Below are 24,857 nucleotides of genomic sequence, written 5' to 3' on the forward strand. Positions count from 1 at the left end.
AAATTGGTTCGTAAAAATTAAATTAATTTAAGGTTAAGCATAAATTTAGCAGTGTAGTTAAGGTTAGGATTAGGTTTTGTGACTGTGGCAACTGTAAATTAGGCAAACGGATTGTCCCTCCACAAATCCAGTACAATTAGGCCTATGCTAAATTATTCTATGTATTTAATTTATTCATCTCAAATTCAATGTTGGCCTCCCTGGTTCGCTAATATTGTTCCCATTTTTTCGCAGTCACTTATTTGCATATCCTTATACAGAAATTGTTGTACAATCAATATTATCCGCACGTAAACGGACCATTAATTACTACACGTTAGTGCACTCTCCAAGTTAATTTTATGAAAAGGGTTTGTATTATTAGACTTATTTGCAAAATAAGTCAGCATTCCCTTCGAGTCAAACACCCCAAATGCATTGATTAGCAATTAAATGCAATGCTGTTATAGACATACATCTCAAGTGTTCTGTAATCTCAATATTTTCAAAAGGCCATGTAAAATGACATTAGTTTTTTTGGATAGGTAAGAGAGAGGTGTGTTCCTTTGATCTCCCTCGACATGAACATGGGGTCCACGCTATCTAGATTCCTTGAGACGACATTTAAAATGGTTTAAGGTTGGGGGTTTGTGTAAGGACGTCCCAAGGATCCATATTAGCACTCAGCATGAACATGGTGGGTGTGTCCTAACCACCAACCGTTCGAAGTTTTCTTAGCTAGGTAGCCTTTTAAAATGCCCGAACTCAAAACGCTTCTTTTTCCAAGATGGCGTCGATGAAGGATAGCGACACCGGCCTGTGGCTCCATAATAAACTAGGATCAACAGACGAACTTTGGGCGCCTTCTAGTATTGCTTCACTCCTCACCGTTTCAGTTATCGACAATATACGGTTGTGTTTTTCGAGTTTGTCGCCTCCAGTAAAGCTAAAAATCTTGCTCGGGATGCTGCATCTTCCGAGGCGGACTGTTGATGAGGTGGGTAACGTTACGCGAGTTGCTATATGACTGACTGAGCACTAGTTAGCCACTGCTACTAGTTCGTTTAAATGGGGTTCTGCAGCAAGCAGCCTTAGTCGAGTTGCTAACTAACGTTAATGTTTCCTGAGTGGGAAGTATAGTACACCAACCATGCTTACAAGCTAACCGTTTCCACGGTACACTTATCTAGTTGCATATGGCTTTGACTCTTCGCTTAGGAGACCTGTGCCGAAGAGCCAACAGTGTCTACAGCCAGGAGGTAGTTAGCTAGCTAACTATCTTTTGTTTAGGCTCATTCTGTCCAGTCTCCATAATTTGTTTACCTAACGCACATGCCTTGCTTTCACAAACACCAAGTTAGTTAGCGATCTAGCCTGACGTGTAACATTGAACCTGTTTGTAATGTATTCGTGATTTTTTTTTTGTTGTTGTCAAAATTGGGAAACAACCTTTAAAATATTTCTTGCTCCATTTTAAATCGTCTAGTAGCTCAAAGTCCTATTAACTTTGATAGTCTAGCTTCTTAACTACAACTTGTGTTGTAAACCAGGTGCACTACAATTTCTCGACATTGCTTTGTTTACCAATTATATTCATGTGATTAATTGAATTAGCTACTTGTATACATTTATACGTGTCATTTCAATTTCATGACCATAACAAAATCTACATATCCTGTAATGCATTATCACTGTCATTAGTCCACAGCGCTTTATTCTCCTAAATTACACAATTCACAGTCCCTGTGGCCTACTGTTCGACCATGTATTGGGCATACATCTTTCCCATGTCCCACTGTTCAGAAGCCTGATAGCTGCCAGAATTAAACTTGCCCAGCTCCTATTATTGCTGAACTGTGGGACCTTATATCTCCTTCTGGAGGACAGAAGCTCAAAACATTGGGCAAGACTGTGGGGTCCTCTATGATGTGCTTGGCCTTGTCCCTTGCCCGTCTATCATAGAGGCCCTGAAGTCTCCTGCACTGGACCTCAGGTTTACGGTCCTCCTGAGGATGCCCATGTTAGCTACTGACAGCCCACCAGGCCAGGAAACAAAGTCGGCACACACTCTATATGGCAGGTGTAGTAGTTGGATCTATTCCATTTCTGTGCACTGCTCTAACCTCCATATCCCTCTTATGTCCATATACACCCTGCCCCATGGAGATTCTATAATCAATTTATTTCTATCAACAGACAGCAATGCATACTGTGAGCCATGTATGCATGTAAAGCCTAAAGACACATTACCATTCCACAAGATTGAATGATAAAAGTTGTTTTATTTATTTTTTAATAAATCTTGCTCTACTAACCTCCACAATCACATCCTTTGACATGCAGATGAAGGAGGCCCTATCAGAGATCATCCAGCTGGCCACGGTGGACTCTGAGCCCTGGGTACTGATGGTGGCAGATATCCTGAAGTCCTTCCCAGAGACAGGCTCTCTCAACCTGGACCTGGAGGAGCAGAACCCTAACGTACAGGACATCTTGGGCGAGCTCCGGGAGAAAGGTGGGTACACTACCATAGGCTAGGGGTCACGAGTCAAGAGTAAAATGAGAGCAGAAGGGGACATTGAGGATCATGGTTCTAGCTTTACAACTGGAATGACTATGATTATGTGAACTGTGCTTGGGGAATTTGTAGTACGGAATCGGATGCATGTTCCAGCATGTTGGTGTTGTTCTGACATCACCTGTTGGTTGGCCATCTATCAGAGTCCTACTTTTTCTTTATCACCTGTGAACATTTTAGTGCTTGTGCAGGTACTTGTTGTTTACAACTGCCTGTTTCCATCACACTTCTGCTTTTGCTTCCTCTTTGGGGTTTAGGTTTGAGATGCTATAAAAACACTGTCAACTGCTTGTGTAAAAAGGGCTTCATAAATACATTTGATTGATCTCCCCCTGCAGTGAGTGAGTGTGAGGCGTCGGCCATGCTGCCTCTGGAGTGCCAGTACCTGAACAAAAGCGCCCTGACCACCCTGGTGGGCCCACTCACGCCCCCCGTCAAACACTTCCAGCTCAAGAGGAAGCCCAAGAGCGCCACCCTCAGGGCCGAGCTGCTGCAGAAATGTAAGAGAAGACACTTCACTTGATCCACCCACCCTGGGTGCATGTCAATAGTCTAAAGTGGCATCCTCGTCATCTTCTTCATCTGGGGCCTAGGAATACTGATCAAGGATCATGTTCCCCCTGTCCATGTAATGTTACTCATTATGATCTAAAAGGCAAAACTGATCCTAGATCACAACTCTTACTCTGAGACGCTTAATGAATGTGGCCCCTGATCTGAAAAGCAAAAGCGCTATGGCGGATGCTTACTTGGGAGTTGCTTTCACTTGTCCAGTTGTTTTTCACACATCAGTGCAGATGAAGGAAAGCAGATGAGAAAGTGAAGCCACTTTAGACTCTTCACATGGTCCCAGTGCTTTTTCTGTATCAAAACGGGTCTAAGGTGGTGGGCGTGGCACGGTCAGCCCATCGGTGCTGCTGAATTCAGTCAAGGCCCTGGGTAAGAATGTTTTTTAGGCCCCCATCTTGGCGATAGAGAGAATTTCAGTGTTTTAAATCCAATTTATTGCAGGAAATTATATGCATTTTTCTTCACACATTTTGCCGTGGAGAGAATTTGATCAGTGAAGCAAATTTCCTGCAAATCAAAGTTTATTGGTCGTGTACACAGATTTGTAGATGTTATCGCAGGTGCAGTGAAATGCTTGTGTTTCTAGCTCAAAGTGCAGAATACCTAACAATACACATAATCTAAATAGTCCGGACGAAACATTAGGAACACTTGCTCTGTCCATGACAGACGGACCAGGTGAAAACTATGAACCCTTATTGATGTCACTTGGTAAATCCACTTCAATAAGTGTAGATGAAGGGGAGAAGATGATGAAGGGGAGAAGTTAAAAAAAGGATTTGAGACATGGATTGTCTGTGTGTCATTCAGAGGGTTAATGGGCAAGAAAAAAGATTTAAGTGCCTTTGAATGAGGTATGGTAGTAGGTGCCAGGCGCACCGGTTTGTGTCAAGAACTGCAGCGCTGCTGGGTTTTTCACGCTCAACAGTTTCCCATGTGTATTAAAAATGGTCCACCACCCAAAGGACATCCAGCCAATTTAACACAACTGTGGGACACATTGGAGTCAACATGGGCCAGCAAGCAACCCTGTGGAATGCTTTTGACTCCTTGTGGAGTCCATGCCCTGATGGATTGAGGCTGTTCTGAGGGCAAAAGGGGGTGCAACTCAATATCAGGAAGGCGTTCCTAAGGTTTTGTACACTCATTTGTACACTGGTGTATATGGATAGACAAGTCCTTTCTAGAGACTGCTCCCTCAAGCTGGAGCTGAGAGAAAATATTGCAGTTTTCAAGTAAATGTCTTGCAATTCTATGCATTTTGCAATGGCTAATGCTGTGTCCTTATGCTCAAACATTTTGACAAGTCAATACTTCTGAAATCATCGTTTTAGTCTGGCTTTTATTTTAGTGATTGTTGGTTCTCAAATATGTATTTAAAGATACATAGGTCTATCTTTTCTACATACTAGTTTGACATTTAAGTTTACGCTGACGGTGTTTTTCCATCTTGAAAATAAATATTTGGACTTAGGCGGCCCGCCCAAGACTTTTCTATGCAGAAAAGACCCTGACTCGCCATCTTTCGGGTCTCCTGTCCTTTGTAGGGCCCTATTAAAATCTCTGTTGCGGAGAACGCAATCTAGACCTTAAAATGGAATTCAACAACATAAAAAAATCAATTGAGCTTACTAGGAAATTAACTAAATGTATTGAGCATTCATTAATTTGTTCAATATTATCATTAGACCTGAACAAAATACATCAGTGATTCATATTTTCTTTCAACTTTCTGAAGAGGCAAAGGCACAAGAATTCCCGTGTGTATGCACGCGTTTGTCGAACACTTTGCTTAGCCCTTAGCGATGACGCTAATGTAATGACAGCCGTCTTCTGGTAGATGGAAAGGCTTTCTCAAACTCAATTAAATGTTAGTGGCAATATGTAATTTTTTGGGGCGACCCAACTAAATTCACCAAAAAATTTGAGTTATGGATCTATAATTCTACTTGAAAGCAAGTCTAAGACGCAGTACATCTGTTCTTTATGTGATATTCCTATGCTTCCTATTCTGTTTTGTTTTTGCTTTTGGTTTTGTACAATAGCTTCAAACAGCTGAAGCAACAATATTTTTAATTATGGAAAATATATTTCACAGTGGTGTAGATGGTAAAATTATTCTCTTCACTATACTAGTTTATTTTGTCACACAAACTGAAATTAGGCTAACTATTAGAGTTCTAGCAACAAGGAAATGGCGGAATGATTTTTGAATAAGTCAACTTTAATTTCAAAGTAGCCAATGTCTACCTGGCAGAATGATATCATGATTAGTGGCCTTTTGTTTTGCAAACTCGGCAATCACATGAGCGCTACAGAAACATCGCTAACCAAACAATGGTCTCATGCTGCACTTAAATTAAAGGGTAACTACACCCAAAAATCAAGATTTCTTAGATTTTTCCCAGACCTCATAAGTGGTCTCTTAATGTGATTTAAGCATTGTTGTGGACTTAGAACATCAAATGTTTTAGTTTTTCTATATTTAAAAAAAGTGTGATTTAGAGAACCTGAAACTGGGGAAAAACAAAACAGAGAAACTGGAATTTGGGGGGAAAACTAAACGGAATCATGCAAAAACTACAATATTTTATAGTGCCCGACCTTTGCGCTAGTTTAGTGAATGGTCATGACTCATGGTCATTACAGCATGCACTGGAAAATGAATATGAACGTTTCTTATTGGACATGTTCATGTAGTCCCTCCCTATTTGTTTTCTTCTGTTTGGTGCCAAATGAACAGCAACCTCTGGTGTATTCACTAGGAACCTAACAGAAGCAAACAGGACGAAACTGGGTGGAACTTTACCTACATTTGTTGTTTTAAACATTTTCCATTGCAAAATATTTTTGCTACGATGTGCACTAATGAATACAACCTTGACTCATCGTTCTGTTGTGGTTTCAGCCACAGAGACTGCTCAACAGCTGAAGAAGACAGCGGGAGTGCCTTTCCATGCAAAAGGAAGAGGCCTGGTCAAGAAGATTGACACCACCAGTGAGTTTGGCACACACACACACACACACACACAGCAATTACAATACTCGTTGTTGCTAAGACTATGCATATGAACACTTACACACACACATTCATACCCACGGGTGTCTAATTGGTTGCTGAGATATCATGTTTTATACTCTCCCTTCCAGCACCCCTCAAGGGGATCCCCAAAGCCCCTTTCCGCAGCCCCACCACCCCCAGTATGTTCAGCCCCCCGAGCAACCGCACACCCATCGCTCCCGCACGGACGCCCCTGCGCAAGGAGAGGGGAGTCAAGGTAACGAAGGGGCCTTAACAAGTGACCTTGTTTTCTTTTAAGGTATAGTTCACCCAAAGTACAAAATTACATTGGTTTCCTCATCCTACAAGCAGTCTATGGACAAGGTAAGATCGTAATCCATGCTTTGATTTTGTTTTCGGACAGCGGCCACATAAGCAAAACCAAAGCATGGATTGCTGTCTAACCTCGCTCATAGACTGCTTGTACAGTAAGGAAACCAATATGTCATTTTCTAATAAAAAGGATTTTCACAATAGACAGGAAGCAGGGTTTCCGTTATGAAAATGTGGTGCTGGACATTTGACCAGTGGCATTTTAATTTACCGGACATTTGAGAAATGTACTGGACCCAAATGTATTGGCTGCGTATACTGATTAGGGCGTCCACCCACGGTGCTCAGAATAACCAAAATCGCATTTAGATTATGGTAATTCATTTTAACAGAACATGCAACTCCAGGATGCAACGGCGTGCATCCGTGTTCCTGAATTCCGATGCACACTTGGAAGATTTTAAAGTAACTGTCCACATTTACTTTTCCTCAGCCAACAAGACGAGTAACGAACAGCAAAATCACGGCTGTGTGATCACGCGCTCCGCAGCCGACGTGAGTAAGACCTTTAGACAGGTCAACAGTAACAAGGCCGCAGGGCCAGACGGATCACCAGGACGTGTACTCCGAGCATGCGCTGAACAACTGGCACGTGTCTTCACTGACATTTTCAACCTCTCCCTGTCTGAGTCTGTAATACCAACATGTTTCAAGCAGACCACCATAGTCCATATGCCCAAGAACACTAACGTAACCTGCCTAAATGACTACCGACACTTAGCACTCACGTCTCTAGCCATGAAGTGCTTTGAAAGGCATTTTTCATGGCTCACAACACAGACCCGCTCCAATGTGCATACCACCCCAACAGATCCACAGATGATGCAATCTTTATTGCACTCCACACTGCCCTTTCACACCTGGACAAATGGAACACCTATGTGAGAATGCTATTCATTGACTACAGCTCAGCGTTCAACACCATTGTGCCCACAAAGCTCATCAAGAAAGCTACGCAACCGTTGAAGGCCTGATCACCGACAATGAGACGGGGAGGAGGTCAGAGACCTGGCCGTGTGGTACCAGGACAACAAACTCCCTCAACGTGATCAAGACAAAGGAGATGATTGTGGACTACAGGAAAAGGAGGAGCGAGCACGTCCCCATTCTCATCGACGGGGCTGCAGTGGAGCAGGTTGAGAGCTTCAAGTACCTTGGTGTCCTCATCACCAACAAACTATCAGTCCAAACACACCAAGACAGGCGTGAAGAGGGCATGACAAAGCCTATTCCCCCTCAGGAGACTGAAAAGATTTGGCATGGGTCCTCAGATCCTCAAAAGGTTCTACAGCTGCACCATCTGAGAGCATCCTGACTGGTTGCATCATTGCATGTGAGAGGAAGTGATGCAGTGTTAGAGGAAGGCCCTAAAAATAGTCAGACTCCAGCCACCCTAGTCATAGGCTGTTCTCTCTGCTACCGCACGGCAAGCGGTACAGGAGCGCCAAGTCTAGGTCCAAAAGGGTTCTAAAAAGCTTCTACCCCCAAGCCATAAGACTGCTGAACATCTAATCAAATGGCTACCCAGACTATTTGCATGGCCCTCTTTTACGCTGCTGCTACTCTCTTATCTATGCATAGTCCCTTTAATAACTCTACCTACATGTACATATTACCTCGACTAACCGGTGCCCCCGCACATTGACTTTGTACCAGTACCCCCTGTATATAGCCTCGCTATTGTTATTTTACTGCTGCTCTTTAATTATTCGTTACTTTTATTTCTTAGGTATTTTTCTAAAAACTGCATTGTTGGTTAAGGGCTTGTAAGTAAGCATTTGAAAGGATTGTCATTTTAAATTGATGGTTCAATGTGTTAAGCGAGTCTGATGCACATTGTCTGTTCTTTAGTTGTTAGACATCTCAGAGCTCGATATGGTGGGAGCTGGTAGAGAGGCAAAGAGGAGAAGAAAGACTTTGGGTAAATGCATTTATTTATATTTTTGCTCAACTGTGCATTCGGAAAGTATTCAGACCCCTTGACTTTTTCCTTATTCTAAAATTGCAACTTTTTTTTTTCACCCATCAATCTTCACACTACCCCCATAATGACAAACAAAAAATGTTTCTACATTTTAGCAAATGTATAAAAAATACCCTTTATTCAGTACTTTGTTGAAGAATCTTTGACAGCAAGTACAGCCTCGTCTTCTTGGGTATGACCCTACAAGCTTGGCACACCTGTATTTGGGGAGTTTCTCCCAATCTTCTCTACAGATCCTCTCAAGCTCTGTCAGGTTGGATGGGGAGCGTCGCTGCACAGCTATTTTCAGGTCTCTCCAGAGATGTTCGATCGGGTTCAAGTCCGGGCTCTGGCTGAGCCACTCAAGGACATTGAGACTTGTCCCGAAGCCACTCCTGTGTTGTCTTGGCTGTGTGCTTAGGGTCGTTGTCCTGTTGGAAGGTGAACCTTCGCCTCAGTCTGATGCCCTGAGCGCTCTGGAGCAGGTTTTCATCAAGGATCTCTCTGTACTTTGCTCCGTTCATCTTTGCCTCGATCCTGAATAGTCTCAGTCCCTGCCGCTGAAAAACATCCCCACAGCATGATGCTGCCACCACCATCCTTTACCGTAGGGATGGTGCCAGGATTTCTCCAGACTTGATGCTTGGCATTCAGGCAAAGAGTTCAATCTTGGTTTCATCAGACCAGAGAATCTTATTTCTCATGGTCAGAGTCCTTTAGGTGTCTTTTGGCAAACTCCAAGTGGGCTGTCATGTGCCTTTTTACTGTGCAGTGGCTTCCATCTGGCCACTCTACTATAAAGGCCTGATTGGTGGAGTGCTGGAGATGGTTGTCCTTCTGGAAGGTTCTCTCATCTCCACAGAGGAACTCTAAAGCTCTGTCAGAGTGACCATCGGATTCTTGGTCACCTCCCTGACAAAGGCCCTTCTCGCCCGATTGCTCAGTTTGGTCGGGCGGCCAGCTCTAGGAAAAGTCTTATTGGTTCCAAACTTCTTCCATTTAAGAATGATGGAGGCCATTGTGTTCTTGGATCTTCAATGTTGCAGATTTTTTTTTAGAACCCTTCACCGAGATCTGTGCCTCGGAGCTCTACGGACAATTTCTTCGACCTCATGGTTTGGTTTTTGCTCTGACATGCACTGTCAACTGTGGGACTTTATATAGACAGGTATGTGCCTTTCCAAATCATGTCCAATCAATTGAATTTACCACAGGTGGACTGCAAGTTGTAGAAACATCTCGAAGATGATCAATAGAAACAGGAGGCAATTGAGCTCAATTTCAAGTCTCATAGCAAAGGGTCTGAATACTAAAAAAAACAAATACCTTATTTACATATTTGATAAATGTACAAACATTTCTAAAAACCTGTTTTTGCTTTTTCATTATGGGGTATTGTGTGTAGATTGCTAAGGATTTTTATTTGTATAATCCATTTTAGAATAAGGCTGTAACGTAACAAGATGTGGAAAAAGTCAAGGTGTCTGAATACTTATCTCTAGCTAGCAGTCTTCACTATTATTCACCGTCTTTGACTCACTCATTCTTATTCATCTCTTTCTCTCGTGGTACAGAAACAGAGGCTGGGGAGAAAGCTGCCAAAGAGGAGGCTGTGGTGGAGAATGCTACACCAGACTATGCTGCTGGACTGGTGTCTACACAGGTAGGAAGAGACACTGTCACACAATGTAAAGCCATTTACAAAGCCATTATTGAAATGTAACCTATTCAACGGGTTGTTTTCAGAAACTGGGTGCGTTGAACAACGAGAGCGCCCTGCCGTCTACGAGTTACCTGCCTGCTACTCCCAGTATGGTCCCCTCCTCCTCCTACATTCCCAGTTCAGAGACACAGCCAGGTGAGAGAGACAACTTCACACACCTAGATACCTGTTACTCAAATCTCAGTTACCCTCCATTTGGTCCTATACGAAGTTGGTTTTTGCAATATGGCATGGTTGTAGCACATTGAGTAAATAAGCCTTGGACAATTGACAATTAATGCCTTGTCCGAGCCAGAACGGCCTATAGGGCAGTCTTCTGTTTCTGTAGCGAGGCATCTTGATTTACAATACTCGTAGCAGCTTGCCTTTTCATACACCACATGGAATTTGATGTATTGGTTTGACAAACTACCGGGATTGACAAAAGTTCTGACAATATTTCCATCTGCACAACCAATTAGCGATTGATAGAGCGATAGTCTCAGATGTCGAAAAACGGAGTCTTCATTTATCCTCCTCTTCTTTCTCTAGCGAATGCGGGCGGTTCAGGGCGTGACGCCCTGCAGTCGGGTCGACAGCCTGAGGAGTCGGCCACGCCCAGCGCCGCCGCCACCACCCTCCCCGGCCAGTTCAAACAGAGGACGCCCATGTACAACGCCGGCAACACGGCCGCCAGCCCCACCGCCCCCGCCTCCCCCAGCACGCCAGCCAGCACCCCGGCCAGCAGCAACGGCCCCCAGGCTGCCGCCATTGCCACGCAGCCCGAGACCCCAGCCACACAGCCCCCTGCTACCCCCCAGTCCAGCACGCCCCAGCCCAAAAAGAACCTCTCGCTCACTGTGAGTTGGATAAAGGCATCATTGGGACTCTGTTCCAACATTCGCACCACTATACTACTTAGAATGAAGCGATATATTGGGCATGCTTTCTAAGATGAACTTGTGTTAGTATGCGAGAATGTTACGCTTACATACAAACATTGACTGTAGAGATTGTAGTTTAGTATTTGTGATGGTGGTTTTACTTATGAGTTATGTAGTTTTGTCTCAGTTGAATGCACTGTAAGTGACTCTGTATAAGAGCATCTGCTAAATGTCTAAAATGTAAATGCATGCAGTGTGGTGTGGCGTAATCTCTGTGCCATGTGTTGTGGTCCCCCCAGAGAGAACAGATGTATGCTGCTCAGGAAATGTTCAAGACCGCTAACAAGGTCACCAGACCAGAGAAAGCTCTCATCCTGGGCTTCATGGCCGGATCCAGAGGTACTGTACTGCTTTGTGCAAATACTCCCATTTCCCTAGATGAAGTCCACCTAGCGTATGCGTTTTGTACTGTTGGAATTGCAATGTTTTAGTAATAAGTAACAGCTTTTTGCAACAGAGAAGAAATATTCCCTCAAGTACAGTGGAAGCTGCTGAGAGGACAGCTCATAATAAGGGCTGGAACGGAGCAAATGGAATGGCAAATTCCGACGTTTTTGATGCCATTCCACTGATTCACGCTCCAGCTGTTACCACGAGCCCGTCCTCCCCAATTAATGTGCAACAGACCTGTGCAGGAGTATGTCCACTTAGTGGCATACTGTATGAGTTTTCAATGTACTAGTAATGTTTTTAGTAATGCGTGGGTATGTTCAAGTGCTCTGGAGGCGGAGCTGGCTACACACACACCTTTTAAAACACTCTTGCCCCACTGCGAATTCTCCTGCTACGACACACACAAACTACACCTCTACCTGTTGGTGTATCCCCTCCTCCAGAGAACCCGTGTCCGGAGCAGGGCGACATCATCCAGATCAAGCTAAGCGAGCACACCGAGATCCTGCCCAAGGCGGACGGCACGGGCAGCACCACCATGCTGGTGGACACGGTGTTTGAGATGAACTACTCCACAGGACAGTGGACCCGCCTCAAGAAGTACAAACCAATCACCAACACCTCCTGAGGTGGCTGCTGGCCTGCCTGCCGGGACTAAACACACACGTATACACATTTACATACACACGCAGGCCAAATCCTCCTCGGGTGGCCAGGGACTTGTCATACTCACACACTTGTGCAAATACACATGGGCCAAATCCAGCACGTGAGAGGGGAGTGGGGGATATGGGGGAACTGACCCCTCTTTCTCAAAGTTCCTTCATTGCCAAAAGGCAGGGACCCTCAAGACTCGTTTCCGTTGGTTCGTTTTTCTTTTCTGTCCCCTCAGATTCCTGGACATTTGTGTGTTAGAAGAGTCCTTATACCTTCTTTTCATAAGATACCTGTCAAGACCTGCTTTACTATGAAAAGGTACAAGCATGCCACAAAATATTACAACTGTCTGTGTTTTTCATTGTGAGAATGACGTTTACTGTATTCTTCCTACTTCGTCTGAGAAAATTTAAGAAACTAAAGAGCCCAAACCATCAGTGAAAATGTGACGGAGAGGGATGATGGGTTTCCTTTTTGCTGTGAAATTCTGTTTTGAAAAGTTCCGGAGAATGTTTCGTTTTTTTCCATCCTTACCAAGAAGGGAAGAAAAATAAAGCGAAAAATGTTCAGAATCCAGAGTGTTAAACAGTCCTTCAGAACCTCTCGCTCTCCTCCTGACTACCATTCTATTTCGGAGCTCATGATGACTAGGGTAAAGGTGTTCTTCTATGGTAAAGTCTTGTTTCAGAACGTTTTGCTACGGTGTGCAGTAATGAATACACCCCAGGGTTGGTGTAAACTCCATTTTGTCAATTCGGGCTATGAATTCCAATTCAAGCAAATGATTAATCGGATGAATTCTTTTTAAAAAGGTCTTTACTAATCGAACCAGTGAAATGCACAAAGATTGGATTCGAGTAATACAGTATTCTTGTTCAAAAGTACTGGCTTTTAGGATCTGCATTCCTGTCATTTTGCAAAAGATAAAGATTGACATTAGTAGTAAGATCGATCGGAGTGGGTGGGTGGGACTTTGATAGTACAAAAGTCAATCATGGCTGACTAGACATTCTTTGTGCCAATAACATTAGCTTTCAGTGCATGGCAGAAAAACAGACAGACATTCATTTTTCAGTGAGAGGTCATTAAACCAAACAGTTCCATTGGGATAAGTGCTGAATAGTGTGTACTGTGTGTGTAAGACAGAGCTATTCTGAGCACAAGGCTAGTAAACACACCCCTGTATCAGTGGTTAGGGACATTCTTCCTACTTCCTTCCCTTAACCAGCGATCTAGGATCAGATTATCCTACACCCAATTCTACCATTCCTCATTAAAAATGGGTAAGGACAACCTCTACCTCCATCAGCCAGTGTGGGGCACGTTCAGCGGGGCAAAACATTTAGATACAAATATTATGTAGCACAAACATGCCTGTGACTTGTAGAATAAGGAATCATGTGAGTTCTATTCATGACATTACTATCTGCAACGTTTGACCACCTTTCATACTAAACATGGCCCAGTGGTCCTCAGGTCAGGGCCACTATCCATAAAGCGTCTTAGAGTAGGAGTGCTGATCCAGGATCAGGTCCTCCCTGTTCATGTAACTCGTTTATTTTGATTTAAAAAAGCCAAACTGATCGTAGTAGATCAGCACTCCTACTCTGCAATGCTTTATAGATGCAGGTCAGGCGGCTCCAGGGTCTCTCCAGCCTCCGTAGGTCTTCTCCAGGTAGAGGGCCATGGCTAGTGACAGGCGGTCCTGGAGCTTCCCGGTCACCACCTGCACCCCCAGGGGAAGACCCTCTACACTCAACCCCAGAGGGCACTGGGTCACAGGCAGCCCCAGGATGTTGATGACCCCTGAGGATAGAGGGATGCAAATGAGAGAGAGCTTTGGAGTATGTTGTATTTATTAATTCAGTTGTGGTGTACAGACAATTCAGTCGCATATTTGTGACCGCAGCCCTAAGCTTTGAATCAATGTGCGATTTGCCTGAAAGTTTGAATACCTCAAGTTATATTAAGATTTGGTTCATAGATTTCTCCATTTGTATTATTAGACATTGTCTTCCAGACCCTCTCACCTGTGTAGGCGAAGTTGAAGGGTGTGAAGAGGGGGTGGTGGTGTTTGGGGGCGAGGTGAGGGTGGGTGGGGTACAGGAGAACCCCGTCTGTACCCAACAGCTCCTCAATCTCCTTCTGGAGCTTCTCTTTCTGCTTCAGGATGAAGGGAGAGGGCTTGGATGAGCTGGTCATCTCTACCAAGGCCAGGCCTGGAACACACACCAGAGCAACAGAATGACCATGATTCCAAAGATAACAGATTTATGTACTTAATGTATTGATTAGCCAATACCAGAGCTGGGGTGGGGGGCCACAAAAGGGGCTGCGGAGGCATGTGGGTCTGCGTACCCACATCCATACCCCTCATGACAGCGAAGAGGAAGAATGTACGTTTTAGAGTTAATTTCCTGCAATTCTGTGCATTTTGCCATGGGGCGTAGAGAAAATGTTGCCGTTTTAAAGTAAGTTTGCTACAATTCTACACATTTTGACATGGGGCGAAAAAATATTGCAATTTTGTAACTCATTTCATGCAGTTGTACTCATTTTGCCATAGGGTGGGGGTAAATGTTTGCCGTTTTTAATATGATCAATGGGCCCTTCTCCGGTCAGTAATTCGACCATGCTTACTACAAGTTTAGACCACAACAGTTTTTTGGGGGGTCAAATTGGTCCGTGGGTCTACAAAAGGAGGGGCTGCCAGGTGCCCATCCCTGACCTATATCATCATGACAAGAGTGGACCTAAAGATACCATATTTGACAGTTGACTCAATCAATTGATCAAAGTGCCATTTATAGCTCTGGTTACTAGAATACACCCTGTCTGGAACAATATATACTATAGATGGGTCTACAAGGTCACTCAGTTGACTGGCAACACTTAAAACAAATCACTAGACCCGAAACGATATTACTAGACAGGACTATCAATGTGTGTTTGTGTTGTTACCAATAGCAGCCATGGTGTGAGGGGACCTTCCCATCATCCACTTGGCCAGCTCCCACACTGGCCACACCGGCCTCCCTGGTTCCCCCATCAACACTTGGAAGGGTGTGGGGCGCTGCGAGAAACACACACACGTATCTAAACTGAACAAAAATGTAAACGAAAACATGTAAAGTGTTGGTCCCATGATTCATGAGCTGAAATAAAAGACCCCCCCCCCCCCCAAAAAAAAAATCTTATTTCTTTCAAATGTTGTGCACAAATTTGTTTACATCCCTGTTAGTGAGCATTTCTTCTTTGCCAACATAATCCATCTACCTGACAGGTTTTGTATATCAAAAAAGCTGTTTAAACAGCATGATCAATACTCAGATGCATCTTGTGCTGGGGACAATAAAAGGCCACTCTAAAATGTGCAGTTTTGTCACACAACACAATGCCACAGATGTCTTAAGTTGAGGGCGCATGCAATTGGCATGCTGACTGCAGGAATGTCCACCAGAGCTGTTGAATGTTCATTTCTCTACCATAAGCCGCCTCCAACGTTGTTTTACAGAATTTGGCAGTACGACCACGTGTATGGCATCGTGTGGTTTGCTGATGTCAATGTTTTTTAAAAGAGTGCCCCATGGTGGCAGTGGGGTTATGGGGCAGGCATAAGCTACGAACAACAAACACAATTGCATTGATGAGTTCCTGAGGCCTATTGTCATGCAGCCATCACCTCGTGTTTCAGCATGATAATGCACGCCCCATGACGCAAGGATCTGTACACAATTCCCAGAAGCTGAAAATGTCCCAGTTCTTCCATGGCCTGCACACTCACCAGACATGTCACCAATTGAGCATGTTTGGGATGCTCTGGATCGACGTGTACAACAGCATGTTCCAGTTTCCGCCAATATCCATCAACTTCGCACAGCCATTGAAGAGGAGTGGGACACTTTACACAGGCCACAACAGCCTGATTAACTCTAAGTGAAGGAGATGTGTCACGCTGCATGAGGCAAATGGTGGTAACACCAGATACTGAATGGTTTTCTGATCCACGCCCCTACCTTTATGTTGTTGTTGGTATCTGTGACCAACAGATGCATATCTGTATTCCCAGTCATGTGAAATTTATAGATTAGTGTCGAATGAATTTATTCCAATTGACATTGTAACTCAGTAACATCTTTGAAACTGTTGCATGTTGTGTTAATATTTTTGTTCAGCATAGTTAGAATGGCAGTACTAGTGAGGCCTCATTAAAAAAAAAAAAAAATGCTACCTAATGAAGAAGACGCGCACACACACACAAACCCTATGGGTCATGGTCAAATGTAGTGCACCATGAAGGGAATAGGGTGCCATTTGGGATGTAGCAGCAGTTGACCCACCTTGCCCTCCTTGTTGGGGAGCCCCATGTACGTATCCCAGATCTGGAAGCCATATTTGAGCCCAGAGAGACGCACCTCCTGAACCTTGACCCCTAGGTCAGACTCGAGCCGCTCCACCACCTGGTAGAAATACAGATTATGCCTTTGTGAATCTACATTGGCGCTGTGTGCGTGTTGTGGGTCTACTAGGGATTCTACTCACCCTCCTCTGGGCTTGAAGGAGCTGTTCATCTACAGCACTCACCAGAGGAGAGCCTCCATCGTGAGGGATAGAGAAGAAACGCAGGTTCCTCAGATCCACCTCAATGGACAAAGACAATCTGTACAGAGACATGGAGAGCTAGGACAGTTAAACAGGTGCTCAAAATGTCATGGTTTTGATATACACTACATGACCAAAAGTATGTGGACACCTGTTCGAACATCCAAAAATCAGAGGCATGAATATGAAGTTGGTCCCTCCCTTTGCTGCTCTAACAGCCTCCACTCCTCTGGGAAGGCTTTCTACTAGATGTTAGAACATTGCTGCTGGGACTTGCTTTAGGGAGGTCGGGTACTGATGTTGGGCGCTTAAGCTTGGCTCGCAGTCGGCTTTCCAATAAATCCCAAAGATGTTCGATGGGGTTGAGGTCAGGGCTCTGTGCAGGCCAGTCAAGTTCTTCCACACCGATCTCGACAAACCATTTCTGTATGGACCTCGCTTTTTGCACTGTCCCAAACTGTTGCCACAAAGTTGGAAGCACAGAATCGTCTAGAATGTCATTGTATGCTGTAGCTTTAAGATTTCCCTTCACTGGAACTAAAGGGCCTAGCCCGAACCATGAAAAACCGCCCCAGACCATTATTCCTCCACCAAACTTTACAGTTGGCACTATACATTGGGGCAGGTAGCGTTGTCCTGGCATCCACCAAACCTAGATTTGTCCGGCGAACTGCCAGATGGTGAAGTGTGATTCATCACTCCAGAGAACGCATTTCCACTGCTCCAAAGTCACATGGCAGCAAATTTACACCACTCCAGCCGACACTTGGCATTGCGCATGGTGATCTTAGGCTTGTGTACGGCTGCTCGGCCATGGAAACCCATTTCATGAAGCTCCCGACAAACAGTTATTATGCTGATGTTGCTTCCAGAGGCAGTTTGGAACTCGGTAGTGAGTGTTGCAAACGAGGACAGGCAATTTTTTTTATGTGTTACACACTTCAGCACTTGGCGGTCTCGTTCTGTGAGCTTGTGTGGCCTACCACTTTGTGGCTGAGCCGTTGTTGCTCCTAGATGTTTCCACTTCCCAATAACAGCACTTAGAGTTGACCGGGGCAGCTCTAGCATGGCAGAAATTTGACAAACTGACTTGTTGGAAAGGTGGCATCCTATGACGGTTCCATGTTGAAAGTCACTGAGCTCTTCAGTACGGCCATTCTACTGCCAATGTTTGTCTATGGAGATTGCATGGCGGTGTGCTCGATTTTATACACCTGTCAGCAACGGGTGTGGCTGAAATAGCTGAACCCACTAATTTGAAGGGGTGTCCACATACTTGTGTGTGTATATATATATATATATATATATAAACTTCACAACTTAGTCGTGTGGACATTAAACTTATTTGCATTTTTGTATGTCTGTAAAAACTACCCATGCACCATTGGTAGTTAGTTGTTTCTAGTTAGATGTGTTGAAGCCTTTACTGAGAATACAATGTTGGGTGTTTTAGTCTGTTAAAGGTGTGATGGGTTGTGTACTTGTTGTGGTCCCGCGAACACTGTGTTGACTGTTCATGTGTGTTAGGGTGGTTGTTGTTGGTGTGTTACAGATGTAGTTGTGTACTTGTTGTGTTTTGATTGTCTACTTTGTCATGTGCCAGGTTTGCGATCGGTTCTGTACTTGTGAGCATTGGGTCCAGCCATGATCCTGAGCATGGGCAGAAGGTCCTCAGCATAGCGACACATGGGGCCAGTACTGAGGTAGTCCTCATGACGACCAGAGGCAGGGGGGTACTGACAATCATTAGATATTACACCTACAAATAACACAGGATAAACATGGCCAATTACACACACACACGCGCTAGCATCTACATATACACCAACACACACACAGGGGTACTCTTTACTTACCTGGTGTGGTTTTATGGCCAAAAACGCCATTGAAGAAGCACGGCATACGGATACTTCCACCGATGTCAGAACCTATCCCGATCACTGATGCTCCACCTCCAAGTATACTCCCCTCTCCACCTGGAGTCCACAGGAAAGGAGGAGGGAAAGAGGAAGACAGATTGAGATGGAGAATGTAAGTAAAGCTTGTCCGAGCCAGAAAGGCCCATAGGAGCAGGAAGCTATTTTCTGTTTCAGTAGCGCGAGGTAACTTGATATAACAAGTAATTAATACGTAATACCAGTCCTATTGTTATGGACGTCTACCTGTGTTGTTATTACACCAGCACAGCTGTAATACCGTTATAACACATACCTTCCCATGTCGTTACCATTTTATAACGCCTTACAATACCACACCTGAGCTGCCGCCTGGGGTCCTCTCCAGGTCGTAGGGGTTATTGCAAATGCCGTATAGGTGGTTGTGGGACTCGGACCACATGCAGAGCTCGCTGGAGTTGGTGACCCCCAGGGGGATAGCCCCGGCCCTCTTTAACAGGGCTACGGGAGGGGCGTCCCCCACTGAAAGGACCCCGCGCCGGGAAACCACACCTGCCGTGTTAGGCATGCCTGGAGGACAGAGGGAATGGGGTGGGGAGAAGTTGAACATACAGGTGGAACTGTAAACTAGGATATAATCCGTGACAAATATTTGGAGAGTGCAACGGCTTGGGTCTTTTATGTTTGTGGACTAAGCTGGCAGGTAATACAGATATTCAAAACAGTATACATTTGAACGCACTTCACCGACGCTCATCTAGTGGGAATATCATCAAAAAATGTCATGTAATGTATCTGATGGTGACGAGGCAGAGGGAAAGTTGTTGATGGTCGAGTGCCGTTATGGTGAGACCTTAGGACTGTAGGAGAGGGTGTGTGTGTGTGTGTGTGGGTTAGATCTACCTATAGCAGTGTTTCTCAATCCTGGTCCTGGAGACCCAAATGGGTACCCCTTTTAATTTTTGCCCTAGTACTAACAGGCCGTAATCACTAAGGCTTGGTGATGAATTGATAAGTGAAATCAAGTGTGTTAATGCTAGGGCTTTGGGTCCCCAGGACCAGGACTGGAAAACACTGACCTATAAGGTGGGTCTACACACTCCCCCAGACCCGCTCTCATAGCCTCACTACAGGGTACCCGACTACATGAGGAGTGCACAGTGTGGTAAAGTATAGGAGAGGATCTAGGTCAGCCATTTTCAAACCTCTGCTTGAGGAACACCCCCCCCCCCAGACGTTTCACAATGTTGTTGTAGTCCTGAATCAGCTCAAGGGCTGGATGATTAGATGATGAGTTGAATCAGGTGTGCTAGTTCTGGAATAGTTCAAATATTGAAACTGCTGGACGGTCCCCGGGGAAAGGTTTGAGAAAGGACGGTCTAGGTGAGTGTGTAGACCTACCCTGTAGAGCGAAGGCCTCTTTGACAGTGAGGGGGACCCCCAGCAGGGGAAGTCTATCCTCCAGAACATCCTCTCCCCCGGTCTCCTCCTCGATCAGCTTGTCCACCTGGGCTGCCTCTAGCAACGCTGCTGCAAACCTGGAGAGAGGGGGGAGAGGAAGAGAGAGAAGGAGGAGAGGAAAATAGGGAGCAGAGAGGAGGGAGAGGGATAGAGAGAGCGAGGAATAGAGAGAGAGGGGAATAGAGGGAAAGAAAGAAATTAAGAAAAAAGATAGAAATAGGCATATACAAGTTTAGTTTTGTGGCAGAACATAGTTGAGGTATGGTGAGACGGTAACATGAGATTTGTAACCATATGACATTTAACCAGTCTAGTCCCGGAGTACTTGTACTTGCCTGTCCTGCACCATAGCGTTGAGCAGCGGGTTCACCTCCTGAATCCTGTCAATGTAGGCCTGCACCACCTCCACGCTCGACACCTACACCAACCAACATACAGTACAGACAGTAGTGCGCCTGTGTGTGTGCATCAATTCCAGTCAATTCAGAGTAAACCAATTTACAATATAACTTTTTCCTCACTGAAAAGCACCAAAGATTATTGGCATTTCTGTAGTCATAAACTTCCTGAATTGACAATTGGAATGGAATTGACCCCAACCCTGTTTCACAAGGAGACCACAGCACAAGGCTGTAGCCTGAGAGCCTATTTCTGCTTGATCTGAAAATGTGGTCGGAGACGCCATATGGATGATGTGACGCTATTTGCGGAGCCTCCAGAGGCACACAGAAGCCAAATTGAGCTTCGTACCGTAAATATGTGTGCATCTCAAATTTTGTAACAGTGTGGAGGGCTAGGTATAGCTCCGCATTGACATGATTGGTTGTCTAAACACAAACTGACTTCCCTCACAACAGCTCTGCGCTACTCCGCGAATCAGAAAAAGTATGAATCCACTGACTCCTGCAGAGGCCATATCACCGTAAATGCTGCACCGCCAATGCAGAACTCCGATTGACCATGTAGCGCCTTTATGTAATGGACATGTGCAGAGTGCAGTCACAGCCCAACTGCTCCCAGAGAGCAACGCAGCAGCCTATCATGCAGCAGATAGGCCACTCACTCTATCAAACCGTTGTAGAACCCTGTCCTAAGATTTTGGTATTTTATTAGGATCCCCATTATCTGTGGCAAAAGCAGCAGCAACTCTTTCTGGGGTCCACACATGGTGGATCAATGAAGATAGCTCACTCGGGCCTTTTTATCATTGGCTGCACCATTCAGGCCTACGGCACCGGAACTGTACAATTGGAAGCAATCCGGAAAAGTAGTCTCTCGGGTAAAATAGATTACAACATTTAACCCGGTACCGGGTAGCCTACGGACCTCTCTCCGACGAATCCTTTGCGCGAGCTGCATCGCAGACATCATCAGCAGAGGGTTGGTGACCGGAATAAGTTTGGTGAATCCACGGGACCGCCGGGGAGAGAGGAGCCGAAAGAGAGCAAAGAGCACGCCCGTGCACGCACTCAGAATCCATGCCTGGGCCCGTTCTAGCCGGGTCAACGCCATGATCACAGCTTTGGTCACCACCACCGCACGAACTGTTTTGACAGCAGGACACTGTCGTCGTCTAACATAGCAACTCCCGGCATGCAGCGTGTTATTATGGTTCTTATCTATAAATGGGTTGCAGTTTAAAACCATCCGACCTCGCTAACAGGTCAGCCGTTATCTATTGCACAGATTCACGTTTAAACGGAAAGTGACAACTTTCGCGAGAATTGTACTTCTCGGTAACCGATATTAGGTCAACCGTGGCTAAATTTTAAACCAATATGAAGTGGCCAAGTGTGTGAACAATCAAAAGGTTAATGGTTAAGCATTTGCCATCGTGTACTTCGAAACGTAGACTGAGAATAAAAGGCACTGTATTGAATACATTAAATGTAAGGTATCGAGCAAACCAAATAAAGAAAATAAGTGTACAACATAGTAGACAAGAAATGATCATAGTGACATATCGGTCACAAATCACTTTGTTTAGCATAATCCGCTCTTCTAAACGAGCGCAATCAACTGTAATTTCTACATTGCACCACATGGTGGCAGTATTGCTATGAGTAAAAACACGATGCGCACTCAGACAAACTGAGCAGGGAATCACGGGGGAAATAACTGCGCAATGCATGTCAATGGATTAGGAAACCAAACCCATGAAGTCTGCTTTTTAACCATCAAAAATGCTTTCCACAAATCCACGTTCCAGAATTTCCCTCAATATCCACTGGACTCAAAATGTACTTGCTTTTCTTTTGAATGTATTATGCTTGTTTTGGCTAATTTAGCTGAAATGTCTAGATGCAGCCGAATATTCTAATGTAATTTAACATAAAATATGTCAAATGTAATTTTTTTCTAATTCCACCTGATATGGCACATCGCCCTTGGTCATTTGTCTCAGTAGCTTATTGCAAAATCAGAACTTTATATGAATGAAACAATGACTGTACATTTTGAAGGGTTTTATTGCAATGATTCAGGGAAAACAAAGTGTATACAATATAAACTTAATCTTCAAATATCTGCTAACAACCAATATAAAGGTGTTTAAACTTAATATACCTTGTGCCTTAACTGAACATATTCAACAGTCATATTGATACTTGTTATATCAATTTGTAAGAAATCACACCTTTTTTTATACATAGCAACTTGACAAAAAATCTTTTGGCCACATCTGCTGTGTCCATGATTGATAAAAATCTATCAAAATGTATTTGTCACATGCGCCGAACACAATAGTTGTAGGTAGACCTTACCGTGGAATGCTTACTTACTAGTGCTTGACCAACAATGCACTGATTTTTAAAAGTAGGCCTAAGTAAGAAAGATGTGCTAAATAAACAAAAGGAAAAATAGTAACAATAAAATAACAATAATGAGGCTGTATACAATAATTGAGGTAACATGTAGATGTAGGTAGGGGAAAAGTGACTGTGTAGATCATGAGCAGAGAGTAGCAGCAGTGTGTGTGAAGGAACGTGAATGTGTGTTGTGTGTGTGTGTGGTTAGAGTACAGTGAGTGTGCATTGAGCCTGTGCAGGAGAGTCAGTACAAAAAAATAAACAATTAATAAAATAAGGGGGTCAATGTAAATAGTCCGGGTAGCCATTTGATTAACTGTTCAGTAGTCTTATGGCTTGGGGGTAGAAGCTATTAAGGAGCCTTTTGGTCCCAGACATGGCATTCCAGTACCGCTTGCCGTGCAGTAGCAGAGAGAACAGTCTATGACTTGGGTGGCTGCAGTCTTTGACAATTTTTAGGGCCTTCCTCTGACACTGGTATAGAGATCCTGGATGGCAGGAAGCTCTACCCCAGTGATGTACTGGGCCGTACGCATTACCCTTTGTAGCGTCTTGAGGTCGGATGCCGAGCAGATGCCATACCAAGCGGTGATGCAACCAGTCAAGATGCTCTCGATGGTGCAGCTGTAGAACTTTTTGAGGATCTGAGGTCCCATGCCAAATCTTTTCAGCCTCCTGAGGGAGAATAGGTGTTGTTGTGCCCTCTTCATGACTGTCTTTGGTGTGTTGGGACTATGATAGGTTCAACTGCCAGGTCGCAGTTGCAAATGAGAACTTGTTCTCAACTAGCCTACCTGGTTAAATAAAGGTGAAATAAAAAAAATTGTGATGTGGACACAAAGGAACTTGAAGCTCTCGACCCACTCCACTACATTCCCGTCAATTTGAATGGGGGCGTGCTCGGCACCCATTCGAAGTGAGCCTAGAAGGCATTTAGCTCATCTGGCAGGCTCACATCACTCGGCAGCTTGTGGCTGGAATTTGTAATCCGTGCTAGTTTGCAAGCCCTGCCACATCCTGCCACATCCTGCCACATCCGACGAGCGTCAGAGCCAGTGTAGTAGGATTCGATCGTAGTCCTGTATTGACACTTTGCCTGTTTGACGGTTCATCAGAAGGCATAGTGTCATTTTTTATAAGAGTCCGGATTAGTGTCCTTTAGCTCATTGCGGATGTTGCCTGTAATCCATGGCTTCTGGTTGGGATACGTACGTACGGTCACTGTGTGGACGACGTCGGCGATGCACTTATTAATGAAGCCGGTGACTGATGCGTTAAACTCCTTAATGCCACCAGATGAATCCCAGAACATATTCCAGTATGTGCTAGCAAAACAGACCTATATCTTAGCATCGACTTCAATGGGCCACTTCCACATTGAGCGTGTCACTGGTACTTTCTGTTTGAGTTTTTGCTTGTAAGCAGGAATGAGGAGATTAGAGTTATGTTCAGATTTGTTAAATGGAGGGTGAGGGAAAGCGTTGTATGAGTCTCTGTGTGTGGAGTAAAGGTGATCTAGAGTTTTTTTTGCCTCTAGTTGTACAGGGGACATGCTGGTAGAAATGAGGTAAGACGGATTTCAGTTTTCCTGCATTTAAATCACCGGGAGCGCCGCCTCTGTGTGAGCATTTTCTTGTTTGCTTATGGCCCTATACAGCTCATTGAGTGTGGTCTTAGTGCCAGTATCAGTTTGTAGTGGTAAATAGACAGCTACGAAAAATTTTGATAAAAAAATATTTTGGTAAATAGTATTGTCTACAGTTTATCATGAGGTATTCTGCACCATCGAGAGCATCCTGACTAGTTGCATCACCGCCTGGTATGGCAACTGCTCAGCATCTGACCGCAAGGCGCTACAGAGGGTAGTGCATACGGCCCAGTATGTCACTGGGGCCAAGCTTCCTGCCATCCA

General features: G+C 44.6%; 2 protein-coding genes across 2 annotated transcripts; one reads left to right on the top strand and one right to left on the bottom strand.

Moving 5' to 3' along the window:
- The first annotated feature begins 682 nt into the window (after positions 1–682).
- On the top strand, positions 683–12,752 carry LOC106608864 (negative elongation factor A). The gene is made up of 11 exons (XM_014207045.2): positions 683–976; positions 2,323–2,494; positions 2,896–3,057; positions 6,036–6,125; positions 6,278–6,405; positions 8,373–8,442; positions 10,059–10,147; positions 10,231–10,342; positions 10,739–11,046; positions 11,370–11,469; positions 11,967–12,752. Exons 1-11 carry the CDS (start codon positions 767–769, stop codon positions 12,149–12,151), a joined length of 1,626 nt encoding a protein of 541 aa, XP_014062520.1. The 5' UTR covers positions 683–766; the 3' UTR covers positions 12,152–12,752.
- Positions 12,753–12,978: 226 nt separating this feature from the next.
- Positions 12,979–21,860, bottom strand: faah2b (fatty acid amide hydrolase 2b). The gene is made up of 11 exons (XM_014207044.2): positions 21,465–21,860; positions 20,474–20,556; positions 20,079–20,215; positions 19,038–19,247; positions 18,639–18,758; positions 18,406–18,541; positions 16,723–16,840; positions 16,521–16,640; positions 15,142–15,253; positions 14,211–14,399; positions 12,979–13,986 (listed from the first exon to the last, which is right to left on the bottom strand). The coding sequence occupies exons 1-11, from the start codon at positions 21,783–21,785 to the stop codon at positions 13,811–13,813; spliced, it is 1,722 nt and encodes a 573-aa protein (XP_014062519.2). The 5' UTR covers positions 21,786–21,860; the 3' UTR covers positions 12,979–13,810.
- Between the last annotated feature and the right edge of the window lie 2,997 nt (positions 21,861–24,857).

This window comes from Salmo salar, chromosome ssa07 (genome assembly GCF_905237065.1).
Source record: "Salmo salar chromosome ssa07, Ssal_v3.1, whole genome shotgun sequence".
NCBI classification, from domain to species: Eukaryota; Metazoa; Chordata; class Actinopteri; order Salmoniformes; family Salmonidae; genus Salmo; species Salmo salar.